At 37.1% G+C, this 18,868-nt stretch overlaps 1 protein-coding gene across 3 annotated transcripts in view; it reads right to left on the bottom strand.

Annotated features, from left to right (window-relative positions):
- MYPN (myopalladin) overlaps positions 1–18,868 on the bottom strand; it is a 111,957-nt gene that overhangs the window by 55,866 nt on the left and 37,223 nt on the right. For all 3 annotated transcript variants that reach the window (XM_027062111.2, XM_027062110.2, XM_027062109.2), the window contains exons 3-6: positions 8,707–8,882; positions 6,018–6,069; positions 2,271–2,385; positions 1,097–1,168 (exon numbers count right to left, since the gene is read on the bottom strand). In XM_027062111.2, the coding sequence (XP_026917912.1) occupies positions 1,097–1,168; positions 2,271–2,385; positions 6,018–6,069; positions 8,707–8,882 (415 nt within the window). The remainder of the gene's footprint in view (positions 1–1,096; positions 1,169–2,270; positions 2,386–6,017; positions 6,070–8,706; positions 8,883–18,868) is intronic.

Raw genomic sequence — 18,868 nt, 5'->3', positions numbered from 1 at the left:
TTGACCTGCAGCTCCCTTGTGGTGTATTCAATATACTTCTATCTTCTTTGTTCTGCCTTGGATGAATTCTTTCACCACCCAGCAGGTACCCCCACCTGATCAGGACACCCCATGGGGGGCTGTCATTCTATGCATTGTAAGATGTTCAGCAGCATCTCTGGATGCCAACAGCACAGTCTCCCAGTGACAACCAACAATGTCTATAAATATTGCAAATGTACTTTGTGGGGTAAGGAACCCTGACTGCTCCAAACTAAAGCATACCTCTAAGAGGACAAAATCTCCTTGGGCCTAAGTTTGGCATTCATACAAACAATAAACTATAAATCCAGGCATAGATTTCATCCATGTGGCCTTCATAATACAAAAAAAAAATCAAATGTGACTCAATTTTCACCTTTAAATTTATTGTCTTGGCAATAAAGTCTATATTACATAAAGGAAGGAATAATAGACTGAGAATTAGGAGAACTTGTTTCTAGTTTGGATTCTGCCACTAACTAGTTTTGTGACCACAGATAAACTACTGAATGTCTCTGGCCTTCCTTGTGTTTTCATTTGGAAATCAAGGTGCCTGGGTAAATTTTCCAGTTCTAGATACAAAGACTATAAGATCAGCATTTGATGCCGCCTCAATAGTTGATTCCATGGAATAGAAAAAGAAAACTCTTTGTCCTGGTGTGATTCTTTATGTTAAGCCTCCTAAGAGCATTTATCTCCAACTCCTTGAACACTAAAGACATGTACCTGCAATTTGATTCTTCTGCAAGTCCAGAGAAACCTTTGGAGTAGTAAGTGGCTAAAAACTTATCGCCTGACCCCTATGTGTGACGATGGCTGCATTTAACAGCAATAGGATGGCCATAGAGATCAATGTGGTGCATGGGAAAGACGTTCTTCTTATTATGCAAGCTGTTATTAGATATCTAGGACTTCAAATGATATGGTAACAACTAGAAAAAAAATCTAAACCCTATCCTGTACTCATAAAAGACCAAAATCCTGAGCTACATCAGTAAATCTTGGATCCTACAATTTTGTGTGGGTACTGGGGTATGTTTAAAGTCATGACAGAAAGAAGTAATATTTTGATTACCTTTGTAAACACAGGAGCTGCAATGATAGGTTTTCCATCCAATCCTTGTAGATAGTTGGTAGGGCTCTGACACTATTAGAAGGGAACCAACAAAAGATTCATCGTCACTATGATTACTACCTAGATAATGATAGAACAAACCTACAGAATTTGGTGTATACAATTAATGTAAAACCAAAAAACTGACTTTTTCTAAATCTATGAATCACAGACTTCAAATTTTATATTGAATTGATTGTATTCTTTCTAGGTCGTGGTGGTTGGAAATATGTGCTGCCCATCCCCACCTCTTCAACATATAGAACAATGTAATTAGCCCTAAACCCCTGAGGAAGTTCCATAAAACCTGAATCTCCCCAGATCACAGCTGGATTAGAACTAAAATGTAACCCGTCTGCATTACTAAATGGGTTAAATAAGAAACTTTAATTTTTTTAAGTTGTAGATCAATATGTTTACTTACACATAAATATATCAAAAACATGTTACAAATATGTTTAGATTAGTATGATTTCATTTTTTAAAAATATTATATATATTCATATACATGCATAGAAAATGTCTAGAACTATATGCTAGAAATTATTGACAGAGTTACCTCTGAGGAGTGGGGGCATGGAGGTAGTACTTTGACCAAGGTTTTTATTGAATATACTGTATCTTTTGAATGTTTTTATTGAATATCTGTATCTTTTGAATGTTTTTATAATAAACAATCATCATCATCATTATCATCAGCTTGAAGGATGAGAGCATTTAATGCTTTCTAAAAAATCATTTCATACTTGTTCTATCTTAGAAAATAGAATTATTTGCAGCTCCATGAAACTGAGTTTCATGATATAGTGCCCTGCCTGGGCCACTGTGAGAGCTGGCAGCTCTTTGTATATGTAATCAATGCCCTTCATTAAGCTGGAATATCAGACTAATTTATAAAGAGTTTTTTTTGTTCTGTGAAATTTGCCTATGAAGCTAGAGAATATGTTCCCAAAACAATATCAAGTGCTGATATCCTACATCAGAGGTACAAAGCGATTATCATGACCATGGAAGCATGTTGCCAAAGTCATTATGAAGTTGCAACAGAGAACACAATCATGCCTTGCAAGATAGGCATGGTCACAGTGCCTGCCCATAAGTCCATGGCACTTGTGTTTCACTTGGACTCTTGTACCTGTTGGATTGTTGACACACTGGGCTGGGCCACCACATGCTGGGCTTGGGGTACTGCTGAAGGAATGGTTGCAGAAGTAGTGGGAGTAGATGATACTTCTTTTGGCTTCTGGATTCTGAGAAATGATTAAAATATAGATTTTAAAACAGACCTATCACTGTGAAAATTCTTTCAGAAAAGCTAGTAATGTCACCATTTCTTACAGTTAGATATAATAAAAATCTTTGTTTAACAGTATTCCACAAAAACACTTCTTTTCTACATAATTTGATAGACAATGCAAGCAGGAAGATGATAAAATGCCACTCCTGTCCTTGAGTTAGTTATTCTTAGCTGGGGACTCAAGTATATTCATAACTAACTGAGATTCAAGACAAGTGCTATGACAGAGCATGTGCAGAAGATAATTTTTTTGAGATTTTTGTTGTTGTTGTCCTCTGTGTTTTCCCTCCCCCTTCCATTCCAAGTAAGAGGCCAGGCTTTATAAACCTTTGATTCTGGAATTTTGGCATGGCAGAAAGCAGAAATAGCCTGAGTCAACAAGCTCTTCAAGTTTACATAAATTAAATTAAAGAGCTTATTTGAAGGGCAAGAAGTATTCATGAGAAGACTGTGGAGGGGAGATTATTTTAGTCTTGCTGTGGAAAGGGGGAAGTCTGAGGATATTGCCAGAGAGCCTGACAAGAGGGAGAACCAGAGTCCAGAGGGGAGGGCAACCCCTCTGGTTAAAGGGATCCCACTCTTACTAAAGATATCAGTACCCAAGCATGTCAGAAAGCAAAAAAATGCTGGACTTGAAAAGATCTTGAGGTCTGGGATATAGGCCTCCCTCCCATATCCTGTAGGGATAGATGACCAATGACAATATGGGCTTCCCTTTTGTCCAGATGTTACTTCTCTCTGCCTCATCTCTAAAATGGCGAAATAAAGGGCACCTGGGTGTCTCAGTTGATTAAGCATCTGACTCTTGGTTTTGGCTCAGGTCATGATCTCAGGTTCATGAGATTGAGTCCTGAGTAGGACTCCATGCTGGGGCTGGATATGGAGCCTGCTTAAGATTCTCTCTCTCTCTCTCTCTCTCTCTCTCTCTCTCTCTCTCTCTCTCTCTCTCCCTCTCTCTCTCTCTCTCTTTCTCTCTCATTCTCTCTCACTCCCTCTGCCCCTCCCCTGCTCACACACTCTCTGTCTCTAAAATAAATTAAAAAAAGGGGGGAAATAATAATTCTTACTTCAGAGGGTTTTTGTAAGAGTTAAATAAGGTAATTCATGTAAGGCACTTAGAAAAGTGTTTAATGTCAAATACTATGTGTCTATGTCTATATCTATCATCTTTGTACAGCCATGGAGGAAGAAACAGATGCCCAATAATGACTGATTGAACTTTTTTTTCCAGCCAGGAAGGATGGGGTCACAGAAGCAGAATTATGTAGTGATACATAGGCTATCAGTGTCCCCTAGGCATCTGTTTTCTTCTTCTACAATAATAGAATTCCTTATTTCTTTACATGGCTATTCCAAATAAAGACTGAATTTCCAAATGTTCATTAAGCCACATGTGGCCACATGACTACTCTTTGGTTATAGGATATGAGGGATAGTGATGTATGTGATCTAAGAGAGATGACCTTAAAAGGAGGGGGCAGGGAATGCCTTTTACTCCTTCCAGTCTGAGACTAAGATAAGGCTATTCCTCAGAATGAGATGAAGTTGGAAACCAACTGGAACCCAGTGAAATGTGGAGCCATTCTATCAGCCAAATCCATATGTTTATGTAAATGGGAAATAAATATCTGTCTTATTGAAGTTACTGTTATTCTTACACAGAAATGTAAGCTAAATCCTAACTACTAAAAGTAGATTTAAAGAAAATAATCAAATGAGATATTCCTTGCTTATTTAAATTTGTATATCAAAATTCTTCCCTATTAGCCTTGTATACCATGTTATGAGAGCCTTGAGGAAGAAGTGATGAATGTGCAATGGAGGAGGAGTTTATGAGTGAACTTAACTGGGTCTTGAAGGGTACATAGGAGTTTTCTAGGCAGAGGAGACAGGGCATTCCTAGCAAAGTGAACAGCTTGAACAAAGGGGTGAAAATAAACTGTACCTTGTTTGAGTGAAATGAGAGCAATATGAATAGCCTGAGGTGACAGAATGGAGGAGGAGAGGGCAGGAAAGCCTGGTTGATACTCTACTGAATCCGGCTTTGTATGTCATGTTAAATTTTTTTAAATATTGTTCATTTTGTGCTTGGTTGTATTTTCCCATAGATAATTTTTTTTAATGTTTATTTATTTTTGAGACAGAGAGAGACAGAGCATGAACAGGGGAGGGTCAGAGAGAGAGGGAGACACAGAATCCAAAGCAGGCTCCAGGCTCTGAGCTGTCAGCACAGAGCCCGACGCGGGGCTTGAACTCACGGACCATGAGATCATGACCTGAGACGAAGTCAGACGCTTAACCGACTGAGCCACCCAGGCACCCCCATAATAATTTTTTTTTAGTCAAGAAAGTGATACGATCAGAATTATCTTTTAGAGAATAACTGGTTGTAGTTTGGAGACCATAAAAGAAAGAAAAAGCCTGGAGGAACTGTAATGAGGTAACTGGCATAAAGAGTCAGGAAAGAAGGAGGAATTGAACCACAAGAATGAAAAGGAAGACAGTTAAAGGAGAGAAATCATTCAACCTGGTTATGAATTGTCATATCTACACAAAAGCTAAAAGCAAATTATTATTCCAAGGTAAGCACACACAAAGGATTTCAAAGAATAAGGCATGATTTCTAAGGTCAGAAATGTCCTTAAGGAACTTCCCCTCTGTAGGGGAGGACAGAATTTACAAACATAGTTAATAACTGTAACCAGCCTTCTAAATGTCACCCTTCATTTCGAGTAATCTCAAGGAATGGTTGTTGCATCTGTTTTCAGGTCCCATGCCTTCTGTCCAAAGCTTCCTCTGCCTAAAAATGCTCTTTCCTTCCTTGTTTGGGGGTGTCAACCAACTGTTATTTTAAGACTCAGCTCAAGGTCACCAACTCTGTGAAGTCTTTCCTGATCTCTGTTTCCATCCCCAATGAATTAATAGTCCTTTGTGCCAAGTCCTAACAATCCTGCCCATGGTTATATCATAGTCTATTATACTTTATTACTCTACTGTCTATATGCTTGGTATACATCTCTTGCTATATTTACCATGTATTTCTCTTTAGTACACAGTGAGCTTCTTAAAGGTAGGAAGCATCTGGTTTTTCTTATTACCCATTATGTCTAATAAAGTCCTTGGTGTAGAGTAGGTGCTTAGTTGATAGTTGGGGAAAGTAAAGAATGGATGGATGTAACTTTGTTCAGTACTCAGTATAATTGTTTAGCAAAAAGGTTATGACTTACTCACATCACTCACTTGTATAATTTAGGATAACCAGGTTTTGTGTCCTTGTGAATACTATTATTTAGTCAGAAAACATGAATTTTTTGAAGTGTTGCACTATTTGTTTTTTACTCTGTAGATATAAGTACAATGATATTTCATAGGTGATATCTCATTTTTAAAATATTGGGAATATTAAAATTCATCTACTAGGCAAGATTTAAAGCTCTCAAAATCTACCCAATATATATTTTTGGAGGTAATATCCTGGAGCCACCCTCTTCAAGTTCTACTAAACCAATTAGTAGCTTTCTCAGGATCTGAGAAAGCTATAAGATAGAAAATAGCTAAAGCTATAAGATAAAAAATTAGAATTACCGATTCATCTCTTCCTTGTTAGGGTCCCCTTCTGAGTCAGAAGAAGAAACCCCTGGAAAAGTAAAAACAAGACATGAAATGTTTAAGATGATAATTTCTTAAACTAGTTCCTAGGCATTTGAAGACCTATAGAATTCTAGACCTAGAAAAGAACTCAGGGATTTCCTACACTAACACCCAATTTTATAGATGAGAAACAGACCCTAAGTAGTTGAAGGACTTGCTCAAGGTCACATGGCTAGTTAGTGACAGAGTTCAAATTAACTGGTCCAAATGCCAAGTGCTCTTGTGTATTAAACACCTGCTGATGTCTTTAACAGAGCAGTCTTTGCAGACGTTTTATGCTGTCTGTAAATCCTCTTGCTCTTGGCCTACACACATTAAATAAAAGGAGGGATTACACTGGATTCTAAACATTGTAGGTGTAGGTGGATACTCTTCCGTCCACCCCTAATATTAACAAGGCATACTTCATTTGGGAGTGGGGGTGTTTGAAGTTCTGTTGCCACAAATTAAAAAAATCAGTAGTCCAATCTCAGCACTGTTAGCAAAGCTTTGATCTCAGATTTCCTTTTCAAGATAGTGAATTCCAGCAAGATATAACTGAGCTAAATCTGGAGGTATTTATTGTATTCCAAAAATTTGAGGATAAAAACATACAACACATTTCTACCATGCATTATTCATTTTTATCATTATTCATGCATCTATTCAATAAATGTTTATCAAATATCCACTATGTACTTGGTACTACATAAAGTATTACAGATACAAAAAAGAATGAGACAGTCCCAGTTTTACAATCTGGTTGGTGAATGAGCACTTACACCAAAATAATACAATGCTTAAGTGTTAAAACCAAGGCATACATAAGGTATTATAGATGATAAAAGTGCTAAAGAATGGTCCTCAGAAAAAATCCAGAGATGAGATAAAACGGAACAAAAATTTGGTAGATATATAAAGAAGACAAATTTATTTCTCCCCTAAAATTAGTCATGTAAGTTTGGTGTGGACGTAAATGCTTCTCTAATGCTCCCAAATGGTCTTCCTGCTTCTACCCTTGACTCTCTGAGGAATATTCTCAACGAGGAACCAGAGTGATTCCATTAAAAGCTAAGTCAGATTATGTCACATTTCTGCTCAGAATCCTCTACAGCTTCCCATCTCCCTCAAAGTAAAAGCCAAAGGCCTTACAATGACCTACAAAGGCCTATACAATCTTCTCACCTGCCTCCTCCCACCTCTACCCATCTGGAACTTCTGACTTCATCTGTTACTTTCTTCCATGTTTCCTCCATTTTGGCCATATTGGCTCATCTCTATATCTATACACAGACTCACTCCCTCCTCAGGGTTAGCGTACTTATTGATTTCTCTGCCTAGAGTGGTTTTCCCTTGACTATCCTTGTGGTTCACTCCCTCATTTCCCCCATGTCTTCACTCATATGTCATCTGGTTAGTGAGGTCTTCCCTGACCACCCTATCTGTAGAGCTAAAGCCTACACACACACACACACACCCATATACACACAGACATACCCATACACATACCCATGCATGTGTGCATTCACACAAATATACATATGCATACTTCCTATCTTCTTGCTTTCTGTTTTTTCCGTAGGGCTTATATATACTGTGAGATACAGAAAATATATCTGTTGGTCTCTGCTCCCAGTTCCCAGCATGGAGCTGCTAACACTTGTAATTTCCTAAGTTATGAGCATTTCTTGTTCTAATATCTGTCTTTGACCCCCACAGGGCTCCTAAAGTCTTATAAATTCCTAAGTGATTAGAGTGCAAGAGCATTTTTTGTTCTAATGAGGTGACTCTGGATGGCTCCTAAATGGGGGCTGGTCACCAGAAAGACTAAGCCATGATTAGAAGCTTGGAATTTGCATCCCTGCCCCCCATCCTCCTGAGGAGGAAGAGGGCAGGAAATGGAGATAATAATTGATCATGCCTACATGGAGAAGCCTCCATAAAAATTCCAGTAGTACAAAGAGCTTCCAGGTTGGCAAATACATCCACACTGGGAGAGTGACACACCCCAACTCTATAGGGACAGAAGCTCGTGCACTCTGGACCTTCTCAGGCCTCACCCTTTGTATCTCTTCATCTGGCTGTTCATTGTATCCTTTCTCATATCCCTTAATAGACTGGTGAATGAAAGTGTTTCCCTGAGTTCTATAAGCCACTCTAGCAAATTAATTGAACCCAAGGAGGGGATTGTGGAAACCTCTGATTTGTAATCAAATGAGACAGAAGTTGTGAGTAGCCTGGGGACCTCATACTTGTAATTGGCATCTGAAGTGAGGTAGGAGTAATCTTGGAGGACTAAGCTCTTAACCTGTTGGATCTGACACTATATCCAGGTAAATGGTGTTAGAACTGAGTTAAATTGTAGGACACTTAACCCCACACACTACATACATGTTGGAATTTATTATCAGAACAATTTCATAAACATATCATATTACATACTTTATTCATTTACCTCATCTATTTTTTTGTCTCTTCCACTAGAGTGTAAATTCCATCCGTCCAAGAACCTTTGTCTATTTGGTTCACTACTATTGTCCCCACTGCCTAGAAGAGTGTGTGGTACAGTAGGCCCTTGATAAATATTTATTATAAATATATGTCTTACTAGTAAGGGCCATATTCTAAGAGCATTTTGTTTTACCTTCTATATAAATCTCAGCAGAGGTTGAATCTGTCCCATAGATGTTAGAAGCAAAGCAGGAATAGCGTCCTGTGTCTTCCTCAAAGGCTTCAGCAATGGTCAGTGAATGCAGATTTCCTGCCTGGGCGATATGAATGTCTGGCGAATTTTCAAGCTCCTTGCCTTCACAGTACCACCTGTGAGGAAGGGAATATTACACATGACTGAAGTGTGAAATTGCATAGATGCTTCAGATTGTTCCCTAAGAAGAAAACTGTGACAATTTAGAATCAGAACATTAAATGGTATTTAGAAAATGGCTCCTATTAAGAATTACACAACTGAGAGAAGATGGATTAGAAAGCAAATATAGCCAACCACAAGGAGCAGAGTCTTTGATGTGGAGCTTGGCTTCTCCTAAAAAGATGTATAGCTTTCTATACTATGCATTAAGTAAGTGCTACTTTGTTTATTTGGAGAGAATCTAAGGTACTAAAAGATCATGACATTGGCATGTCTGAGTGGCTCAGTTGGTTAAGCATCTGACTCTTGATTTCAGTTCAGGTCATGATCTCATAGTTAGTGAGTTCGAGCCTCATGTTGGGCTCTATGTTGACAGCACAGAGCCTGCTTCGAATTCTTTTTCTCTCCTCGCCACACCCCATCCCTCCTCTGTTTCTGCATGCGCTCTCTCTCAGAATAAATAAATAAACATTAAAAAAATTAAAAACAAATAAACAAAAATTTTTAAAAAGTTCATGAGGTTGAGTGTACTCTTTCCCTACTATGAAATTGCATCTAACTTAGCTAAATGAAAATTATTTAGTTCAGTTACTTGAATCATCGGAGTAAAGAGGATGGGTCACATTCTTCAGTAGTGGTCCAATTTTGACAAATGACCTAAGTGAAGTAAGTTTCTATAGGTTATGATATTTTATTTTGATTCTATATATTTGAAGTTAGAAATATTTATTATAGTTTTTTTGGCTAAAAGTTTACATAAAATAATACATAAAATAATGTTTAAAATGTGGAGGTACATAGTAAGAGAAAAAGACATCAAAACTACACAAATAGGTAGGCCTGAGTGGTGCAGTCAGTTGAGTGTCCGACTCTTGATTTGGGGTCAGGTCATGATCCCAGGGTTGTAGGATCAAGCCCTGCATTAGGCTCTGTGCTGTTTGTGGTTCTCTCTGTCTCCCTCTGCCCCTCTCCCCTGTTCTCACTTTCTCTCTTTAAAATTAAAAAAAAAAAGACAACTACACAGAAATACAATATCTCATGTAACACGTTGGCAAAAGTCTAAACGTTTGATGACTCATTCACTGTTAGGAACGTAAAATGGTGCAGCCCTTATGAAATCAATACAGCAATATCTGCCAAAATTACAGATGCATTTATCTTTTGACCCAACAATCCCACTTGTGGGAATCTATCATATAGATACACTTGCATGCATACAAAATGACAAACATTCAGGTTACTAATTTAAATAGTGAAAGATTGGGGCACCTGAGTGGTTCAGTCAGTTAAGCATCTGACTCTTGGTTTCAGCTCAGGTCATGATCTCACGGTTTGTGACCTCGAGCCTCACACTGGGCTCCACAATGACAGTGTGGAGTCTGCTTGGGATTCTCTGTCTCCCTCTCTCTCTACCCCTTCTCTGCTTGCTCTCTATCTCTCTCTCTTTCAAAATAAATAAACATTTAAAAAAATTGTGAAAAGAGCGCCTGGGTGGCTCAGTCGGTTGAGTGTCCAACTTCAGCTCAGGTCATGATCTTGTGGTTTGTGAGTTCAAGCCCCGCATTGGGCTCTGTGCTGACAGTTCAGAGCCTGGAGCCTGCTTCGGATTCTGTGTCTTCCTCTCTCTCTGCCCCTCCCCCACTCACGCTCTGTCTCTTTCTCTCCTTCAAAAATAAATAAACATTAAAAAAATTTTTTTTTAATTGCGAAAGATTGGAAACCATCTAAGTGTCCATCCTTACACTTAGGAGACTCATGAAATAAACTATGGTACAGCCACATAATGGAACACTATGCAGCTGTAGAAAGAGTTGGAGAAAGATCACTATGCATTGATATGGAAAGAATTCCAAGATATATAGTTAAAATTTTAACAAGAAGCTACAGAATAGTGAATATGGAGTGTTTATGTAAAAAATGTGGGTTGTTATGGGTTGAATTATTTTCCCCCAAAGGCTGTGTTGAAGTCCTAAGCACCAGTATTTGGGAATATGACCTTATTTGGAAATAGAGTCTTTGCAGACATAATCAAGTTACAATGAAATTACTAGGTTAGGCAGTAATTTAGCATGAAGGAGGTTCTTTAAGAAGAGGAAAACCCTATGAGAAGGCAGAGACACACAGAGAGAATGGCATGTGATGGCAGAGGCAGGGATTGGCATGATGCAGCTGCAGGTCAAGGAATGCCAGGGACTGACAGCCACCTCCATAAGCTGGAAGAGACAAGAAAGGAGTCTGCCCAGAGTCTCAAAGAGAGCATGGCCCTGGTGACACTTTGGTTTTGGACTTCTAACCTCTAGAACTGTGAGAGTTTATTTCATCCAGTTTGTGGAACTTTGTTACAGTAGCCCGAGGAAACTAACACAGGGGGCAAAAATAAGATATAGTCATGTTGCTTGCATTTACATAAAGAAAACTGGAAAGATTGAAATGAAAATCAAAAGTGGTTCCCTATTGAGAATGAGGGGAAATAAGGTGGATGAAGACAGATAGGAGTGAGATATCTCAGTGTGCCTCTTTTTATATTGTTTTCATTTTTTGAAATAATTATTAATTAACATCATAATAAAAAGTAGTTAGGTGGAGAGGTGTTACCATTATTCAGAAATTAAAGGAGTCTGGGCAATTGCTAATCTAGACTGTAATTCTAACCATTCAGTGTTTTAATCCCTCCCTCCAACCATGAATAAAGCAATTCCAAATCAAATTTGCCCATTCAACTACTTCTCAACAGTCAAGATTTTCTCTACTCTTCCATAAATATGTCATATTTACCTCAACATTCAAGTCTCTGCTCATGTTTTCCTATCTGAGATTCTCTTTTTCTGCTTTTGAGCTACTACACATATACCTCATCTATCAGTTTGGCTCAGATATCACCTCCTTTACAGAAAACCTTTTACCATTGATTCTCAATGATTGTTATTTTTTCTAACTTCACTTAAAAAAACCTGTACTATGTCATGCAAGGCTTGATTATACACTGTCTTTTATTATTCTCTATTCTGGGGATTTGTCTTGTCCCACAAATGTCACTGGATGGTCAATTCTTTGAAGGTAAGTACAGTGCTTTATATGCTCTTGCAGCATGCACAGAGAATATAAAGTTTTCTGTATTCTCTCCTTTGGCCATCTTATCTCATCCCATAGTTTCAATTAATCACCTCTATTTGGGATTACATCCAAATGTGCTTTTCCCAGCTCTGACTTCTAGATACCTTCTCCTGCCACCCTCCCTTCACTATGTTCCAACCACACTGGGTTTTTTTTTCTACTCTGTGAACACATTAAACTATTCTCCATGTTAGAAATTTTGTTCTTTCTGAAATCCTCTTCTCCAGATCTCTACAAAGATAGGTCCTTCTCATCCATTGAGGCCTCAGCTCAAGTGTTATCTTAACCTTAGAGAGGCCTTTCTTGACCCTCTTCCTAATGTAGCCACCTTAACCTCAGATACTCTATCATGCTGCACTATTTTGTTATCTTTACAGTACTTATTATCTGAAACTGTCTTATATACTTGTTCACTTTGCCATTGTTTGCTCCACTGTAAAGTCCATGACAGGACCTTATTAGTCTTATTCACCAATGCCCTGGTGCATGGTAGGTATTCAGAAAATAACTGTTGGATTTGTTGAAAGACCAAATGATGGAAAGGATTGATAGTTAATATTTTATAAGAACTTTATTACTAGCTTCATCAATTCTATGCCAGTTTTTGATCTCTTGTGACAGTAGCAGTATATGTCGTTGCTGAAATGGGTCCATAAATCTCCCAAGCCATCGATCTCAGTAATACCCTGAGGAGCTCGTATGAACTGATCCTCAGAGCATGTGTAGTTTAAATACAAACAGTGAGCGTCCAGTCAAACAAGATGTATTAAGCACATGTGTTTATCTTTACTCCCCTCTTGAAATGCCCCTAAAATGAGGATAAAGGAATTTTTAAAAGGTATAAAAGTACAAGAACCAAAAGAATGAGAAGGGAGACAAGAGCAGACCTGAGACCCCACAAATTTCTGGAAGGTGGAAAGCAAATTGAGGAGCCGAGAGAGTTGAAAAATCTGAAAATCAAGTGCCTGTTTGGGGATGTCAATGAAAGAAGCCAATTTTTGCTGCAGAACCCTACCAAGTTTCAGAATTTGGAAATACAACTTTGGAGTGTGGAAACAGCCTGATAATGGGGAAAAGACACAGAGCTTAAAATAGGGTGACTGATTTCAAGTTTGGGAAATAAGCATTGAGATACCCATGGCAGGTCACATCCTCTATTCTAAGCAGTAAGGGGATGCCCAGGGGTGAAGGCTGAGTCACTGGCTGCATAAGCACCTGCTTCATATTGGAACAAGGAGAAGGGATTCTGGAGAGATTTCTCTACAGAGAAACAAATAGGCCTTGTGGCTCAACTGAATGAGACAGAATATTTAGGAGACATTTTACAAATATATTGGAGAATTGAGACAAATTTGTGATAGGACTGCTGAACTAAGCACATAACAACAACAACAACAACAACAACAACAACAGCAACAACAACAGCAATAACAACAGCAACAACAAGACAGTAATCCACTCCAGCTTCAAAAAAAAAAAAAAAGGTTGTACAAGCAAGGAGACATTCATTTTACCCTACTTGTATTGTCAGTGAATAATACTTACATAGTAACAACAAGGTAAACATGAAATATTTTTTTAAAACAACAGTGTGATATGATTATATAGAGACAATGAGGGGGAAAAGGTGCTGGGTTAGTGAAGACCAGACAAGAGTGGTGCAAGCATATTACAGTGGTTCTCAAAGTATAGTTCACTTTCTGCGAAGACAAAGCTACTTTTATATAATACTAAAGTATTGTTTGCCTTTTCACTGTGTTGACATTTACACTGATGGTGCAAAAGCCACAGTGAGTAGAATTGCTGGTGCAAGCGCAAGTTAAGGCACTGCCAAAAGTTGACTTGTGGTCACTGTGTTTCTCACTTCCACACTTGCAGTTAAAAAAAAAATTCAGTTTCACTTAAAAATGTCCTTGTTGAAGCAGTACAAATCATGCCCTTTATTAAATCTCAACCTTGAGTTTACATCTTTTCAACATTGTAGGTGGCGAAATGGGAAATAGCAGAAAGCATTACTACTGGATATGGAAGAGCACTGGTGTGATTTTTTTGAGTTGAACTGAGCATTAAATGCATGAAACAATAGTTGAACTTGAAACAACTGGCAAATTATGATTATTCAGACCTGGGTATCTGGCAGATGTTTTCTCACAAATGAATGAAATAAGCCTGTTGTTTGCGGTGAAAAGATAACCAATACCCTTGTTGCCAATGAAAAACAATATTGGAGCTTTCAAGGAAAAATTAAAGTTTTGAAAACTTGTATCTCTCATCATAAATTTAGGGCTTCCCAATATATAAAGGCTTTTTGATGAAATCAAATGATGATATTAACAGGTGTGTTTTTTTAATATTAGATAATAAAATGTGTCAACATTCAGAAGATCGGCATTACTCATTTTCCAAATTACCAATGCATGATATTATCTGTTCAAACTTCAGGATGGACAAAGGGTTTTAGTAAAGCGGAGTACAAAAGTTCATTGGTTAAAAAAACCCAAAAAACACCAACACAAAAGTTCACTGGTGTGGTTTCAGATTTCACACTGCAACTATGCTTTAAGAAACTACTGCTAACTGAATTTTGATGTAGTACCAAATAGGAATATCCATGTTACCTGAAAGGCTATTGAAATATTCCTCCTGTTTCCAATTACGCATCTCTGTAAGACCAGATTTTAAAAGTTTACTTCAACCCAAACAACATATTACAACAAACTGAATGCAGATGCAAATATGAGACTCTAGCTGTCTTCTATTAAGCCAGACATTAAAGAGATTTGCAAAAAATGAACAACAATGTCACTCTTCTTACTAAAAACTTTTTTGAAAAGTTATTTTTCATAAAAGTATTGTTATTTTTTATTTCTGAGAGGGGAATGAGGGGCAGAGAGAGAGGGAGACAGAGGATCCCAAGCAGGCTCTGTGCTGATGCGGGGCTGGATCTCACGACTGTGAAACCATGACCTGAGCCAAAATCAAGAGTTGGACGCTTGACCGACTGAGCCACCCAGGCACCCCTCAAAATTACTTACGCTTACATGTTCATTATTGTTATTTAAAAATGAATAAGAAACAACTATTTAAAAAATTTCTGTTTTATTTCTAATATGATAAATATAGATGTAACTTATAAACACAAAACCTCTTTTGGGCCTCAATAACTTTTAGGATTGTAAAGGGGTCCTGAGAACAAAAAAATTGAAAACTACTGGCATTTTATTTAGAAATCTAGAGGTAAATAAATAGGAAACTGCAAAGCGAGTTGAAATGGTTCTATTCTTTAATATTGTTTGACTTTTTAAGCAATGTACCTGTATTAATTTGACAAAGCAAATAGAAATAACTATTCAAAACAAATAAACAAATATCTTCCCTTATATAAACATTATAAGGTTATCTCATCTCTTTAGTTAATGTTGTTCTTCCTTACCAAAATGAGAGTGGAAACATCTAGAGCAATTGGACAGCCAGAAGTCAATAAGTGAAATGATTCAAATACTCAAACTCCCTGTCAGAAACGTTTTTGTTCTTACTCAGATGGCAGGATAGCTTCAGCCAGTCCCACAGAACAATCAGTAACCGTCACTCTGACTTTAATACCATGACCCACTCAGAAATAATGTGCTGGTCAGGATGCCTTCAAAAAAGTATTAAAATTTACTTGGCTATCCTGAAGACTTCTGAGGTTAAGAAGGAAACACACTGTCTTCAAACATCTATCCATGTTAGGGAATGTTTTCACAGAAATGCCCTGCCCAAGGTGCACGTTTTAGAATGCCAAATCCTCATGACACTTACAGAAGGACAGGAGTGCCAGACGTGATTCATGGCTTAACAGAAATGAGTCAGTGATCTGGGAAAATAAGGCAGGTCCAAATGAAAAAGAAGGACCCAGTTTTAAAGCACTAAGCGTAGCTTGCCAGATCTGCTAATTTGGCTAGCTGCCAAGCCTCGGAATGAAAACGCTGAAGAGACACGTTTTCAGATTTAACTGGATTTTTGGTTACTGCTGTTAGGTTACTATTTTATAAAAAATATGGCTTGGATAAATGTTATGACTCATTGCTTTAGCACATTAATGACTTCTAAACGTAATTTGAATGTGTTATTCTGACTCACCAGCAATAATGCTCATTAAAGGAATGATTACTCAGAACATTTCTTTAGCTCTGCCCCAGCCCTTCCAATGTCCCTGTCCTACCTCCTATAATTCCCTTTTCATGTTTGTTTCCTTTACTTATAATTATACATTGATTTGTAGGTTTGTTTGTTTAATATTGCTCTCCCTTACTGCTCTACCTTACTATGGTAAACACCATAGGGCAGAGATAATCACGTTTGTTTTGTTTATCATTTGTTTATCTGGTTCCTAGCACAGTGTATGGCACATCACAGCTACTCCAAAAAAATGTTTGCTGTATGGATGTTAAATGAATAAATTCAAATTAGGATTATGATAGCCTCAAGTCTGTTTTGTTTTCATCTTTCAAGAAGGCTTGGGGGCTAGAAAATAACTTTCTTTGAATTGCCTTAAACCAGCTTTGTCTAACAATGCCTGATCTCTTATGTGAAGTGTACAGGGCCTAAAATAGACAATAGGTTGTATGTTTACTTCATGACATCCTCAGCTCTCTCCATGCATCAGAGTGACTCTTCCCTAGACAGACTGCATTAGACTCTGGAATATATTGGACAATAAGATAATTGTAGACGTTTCCTAACAAAACTCCAAGTTTTGTTGGATTTTGTGACACAAACTGATGTCTTGTATGTCCTGTTTGCTACTGAGTTAACAAATTTAGGTGTTTGTGACCAATGGCTGTATTTCAGTCATTGGGAGTACAAGGGGAGGATATGTTTATGCTTGAAATTTTATTAAAATTTATTAAGTTCTTCCAGGTGGAAACTTCTTGGTAACTTAAGAAAAACATAAATAAGCAGTTGATTAATATCAAGATATCAAGACCACTTCTTACCACATAACCAATTTTAATAATAAAAGTGAGGATTGGGGTGCCTGGGTGGCTCAGTTGGCTGGGCGACCAGCTTTGGCTCAGGTCATGATCTCACAGTTCCTGAGTTCAAGCCCCACATCAGGCTCTGTGCAGACAGCTCAGAGCCTGGAGCCTGCTTCAGATTCTGTGTCTCCCTCTCTCTATGCCCCTCCCCTGCTCATGCTCTGTCTCTCTCTCTCTCAGAAATAAATATTTAAAAAATTAGAAAAAATAAAAGTGAGGATTAATAAAGTGAAAATGAACACAAACCCTAAAATAAATTTTTAAAGGACTACATTACTTTGGACTGGGCTGACTAGAGACTTTTTATTGTCTCCTTCTAGAATTCTTACCTTTTCTTTCTCTCATAGTACTTATTACTAAATTACTATACAATTTACTTATTTATTGAATTTACTGTTTATCATCTATTTCCCTCATGTCAAGTAGAATAGAATTTGGCAGGAAACTTTGTTTTATTTACTAATGAATTTCAACTGCCTGGAATAGTTCCTGATGTATAGTGAGTGCTGAATGAATTTTTATTGAATGAACGAACAAATGAACATATTGAATTTTCTAGTTCTGTTGATGCAAGGTACTTGAATCTTTCTACTGTTATATATTTTAAAGTATCATTTTTTCCCCTTTCTTCTGTTGACTATGCTAAAATTTTGTTCAGAAGAAATTCTTCTATTTGTTGAATTTGGGACCACTCTGATGGTGTTGATTTTGTTTATCCTAAGAATTCAAGTTTGGCTTAACATTATGAAATCACTATTCTTTACTATATCAAAAGAATAAAGGGGGAAAAGTCAGATAATGATCTCAATAGATGCAGAAAAATGTTTTATAAAATCCAACATCCATTCATGATTTAAAAAAATCTTAATTTTCCTAAACAAAAGAAACTTAAAAACAAAATCTTATGTAGTGGTGAAAAATGGAAAGTATTCCCTTTAAGATTATAAATAAGACTAGAATACCCAGTGTCACCATTTCTTTTTAACATTGTAGAGAAGAGCTTAGCTAGTTCCATAAGTCAAGAAAATGAAATATAAGACACAAGATTGGAAAGGAAGAATGCCCCCTCCCCCCAAAATTTATAGAAAATCTCTAGAATGTAGCAAGTTTACATTGGTTAGAAAACCAATGTACAAGGTCGATTGCATATCTATATATAACAAATATAGAATATAGTTTTTTAAAAACCTATCACTTATACATCATGAAAATGAGGTACTTATCAATAAATCTAGCCAAGGATTTGTAAGACTCAGAGAAAAAATTATTCAGGCTTAATATTAGGTAACCTAAATAGATGGAGAAATATACTATACTGTGATCCTGAATATGAAGCCTCAATATTTTAAAATTGTCAAATTCTTCCTAAATTGGTCTCCAGATTCAATGCAATCCCCAAAATCTTAATAAATTAACAAAAATTCTTATGGAATTTGAAAAGATGATTCTAAAATTTATATTGTAGAGCAAAAGGTCAAGAAGAGCTAAAAATTCTTAAAATGAAAAGGCTGGAAATAAAAACGATGAATACTCTGTTGCAATGCAGTAAATAAACCACAGAAAAAGAATAGAAAGCCCTGAGCTAGCTCCACATGTTTATGGAATTTTGACCTACAATGGAGCTGGCATTATAGATTAGTGGGGGGACGATATACTTTTCAATAAACTAGAGATTAAACAGTTGGTTATCCAATCTAAAAATAAAAATAATTAATAAAAATAACCTAAAAATAATCTGAAATGGATTCTCTGCTTCATACCATACACAAAATCACCTTTAAATGGATTAAAAACTTAAATGTGAA

Source organism: Acinonyx jubatus, chromosome D2 (genome assembly GCF_027475565.1).
Source record: "Acinonyx jubatus isolate Ajub_Pintada_27869175 chromosome D2, VMU_Ajub_asm_v1.0, whole genome shotgun sequence".
Classification (NCBI taxonomy): Eukaryota; Metazoa; Chordata; class Mammalia; order Carnivora; family Felidae; genus Acinonyx; species Acinonyx jubatus.
Note: the sequence above shows the minus strand (reverse complement) of the source record. Positions and strands in the feature narration are given on the sequence as shown.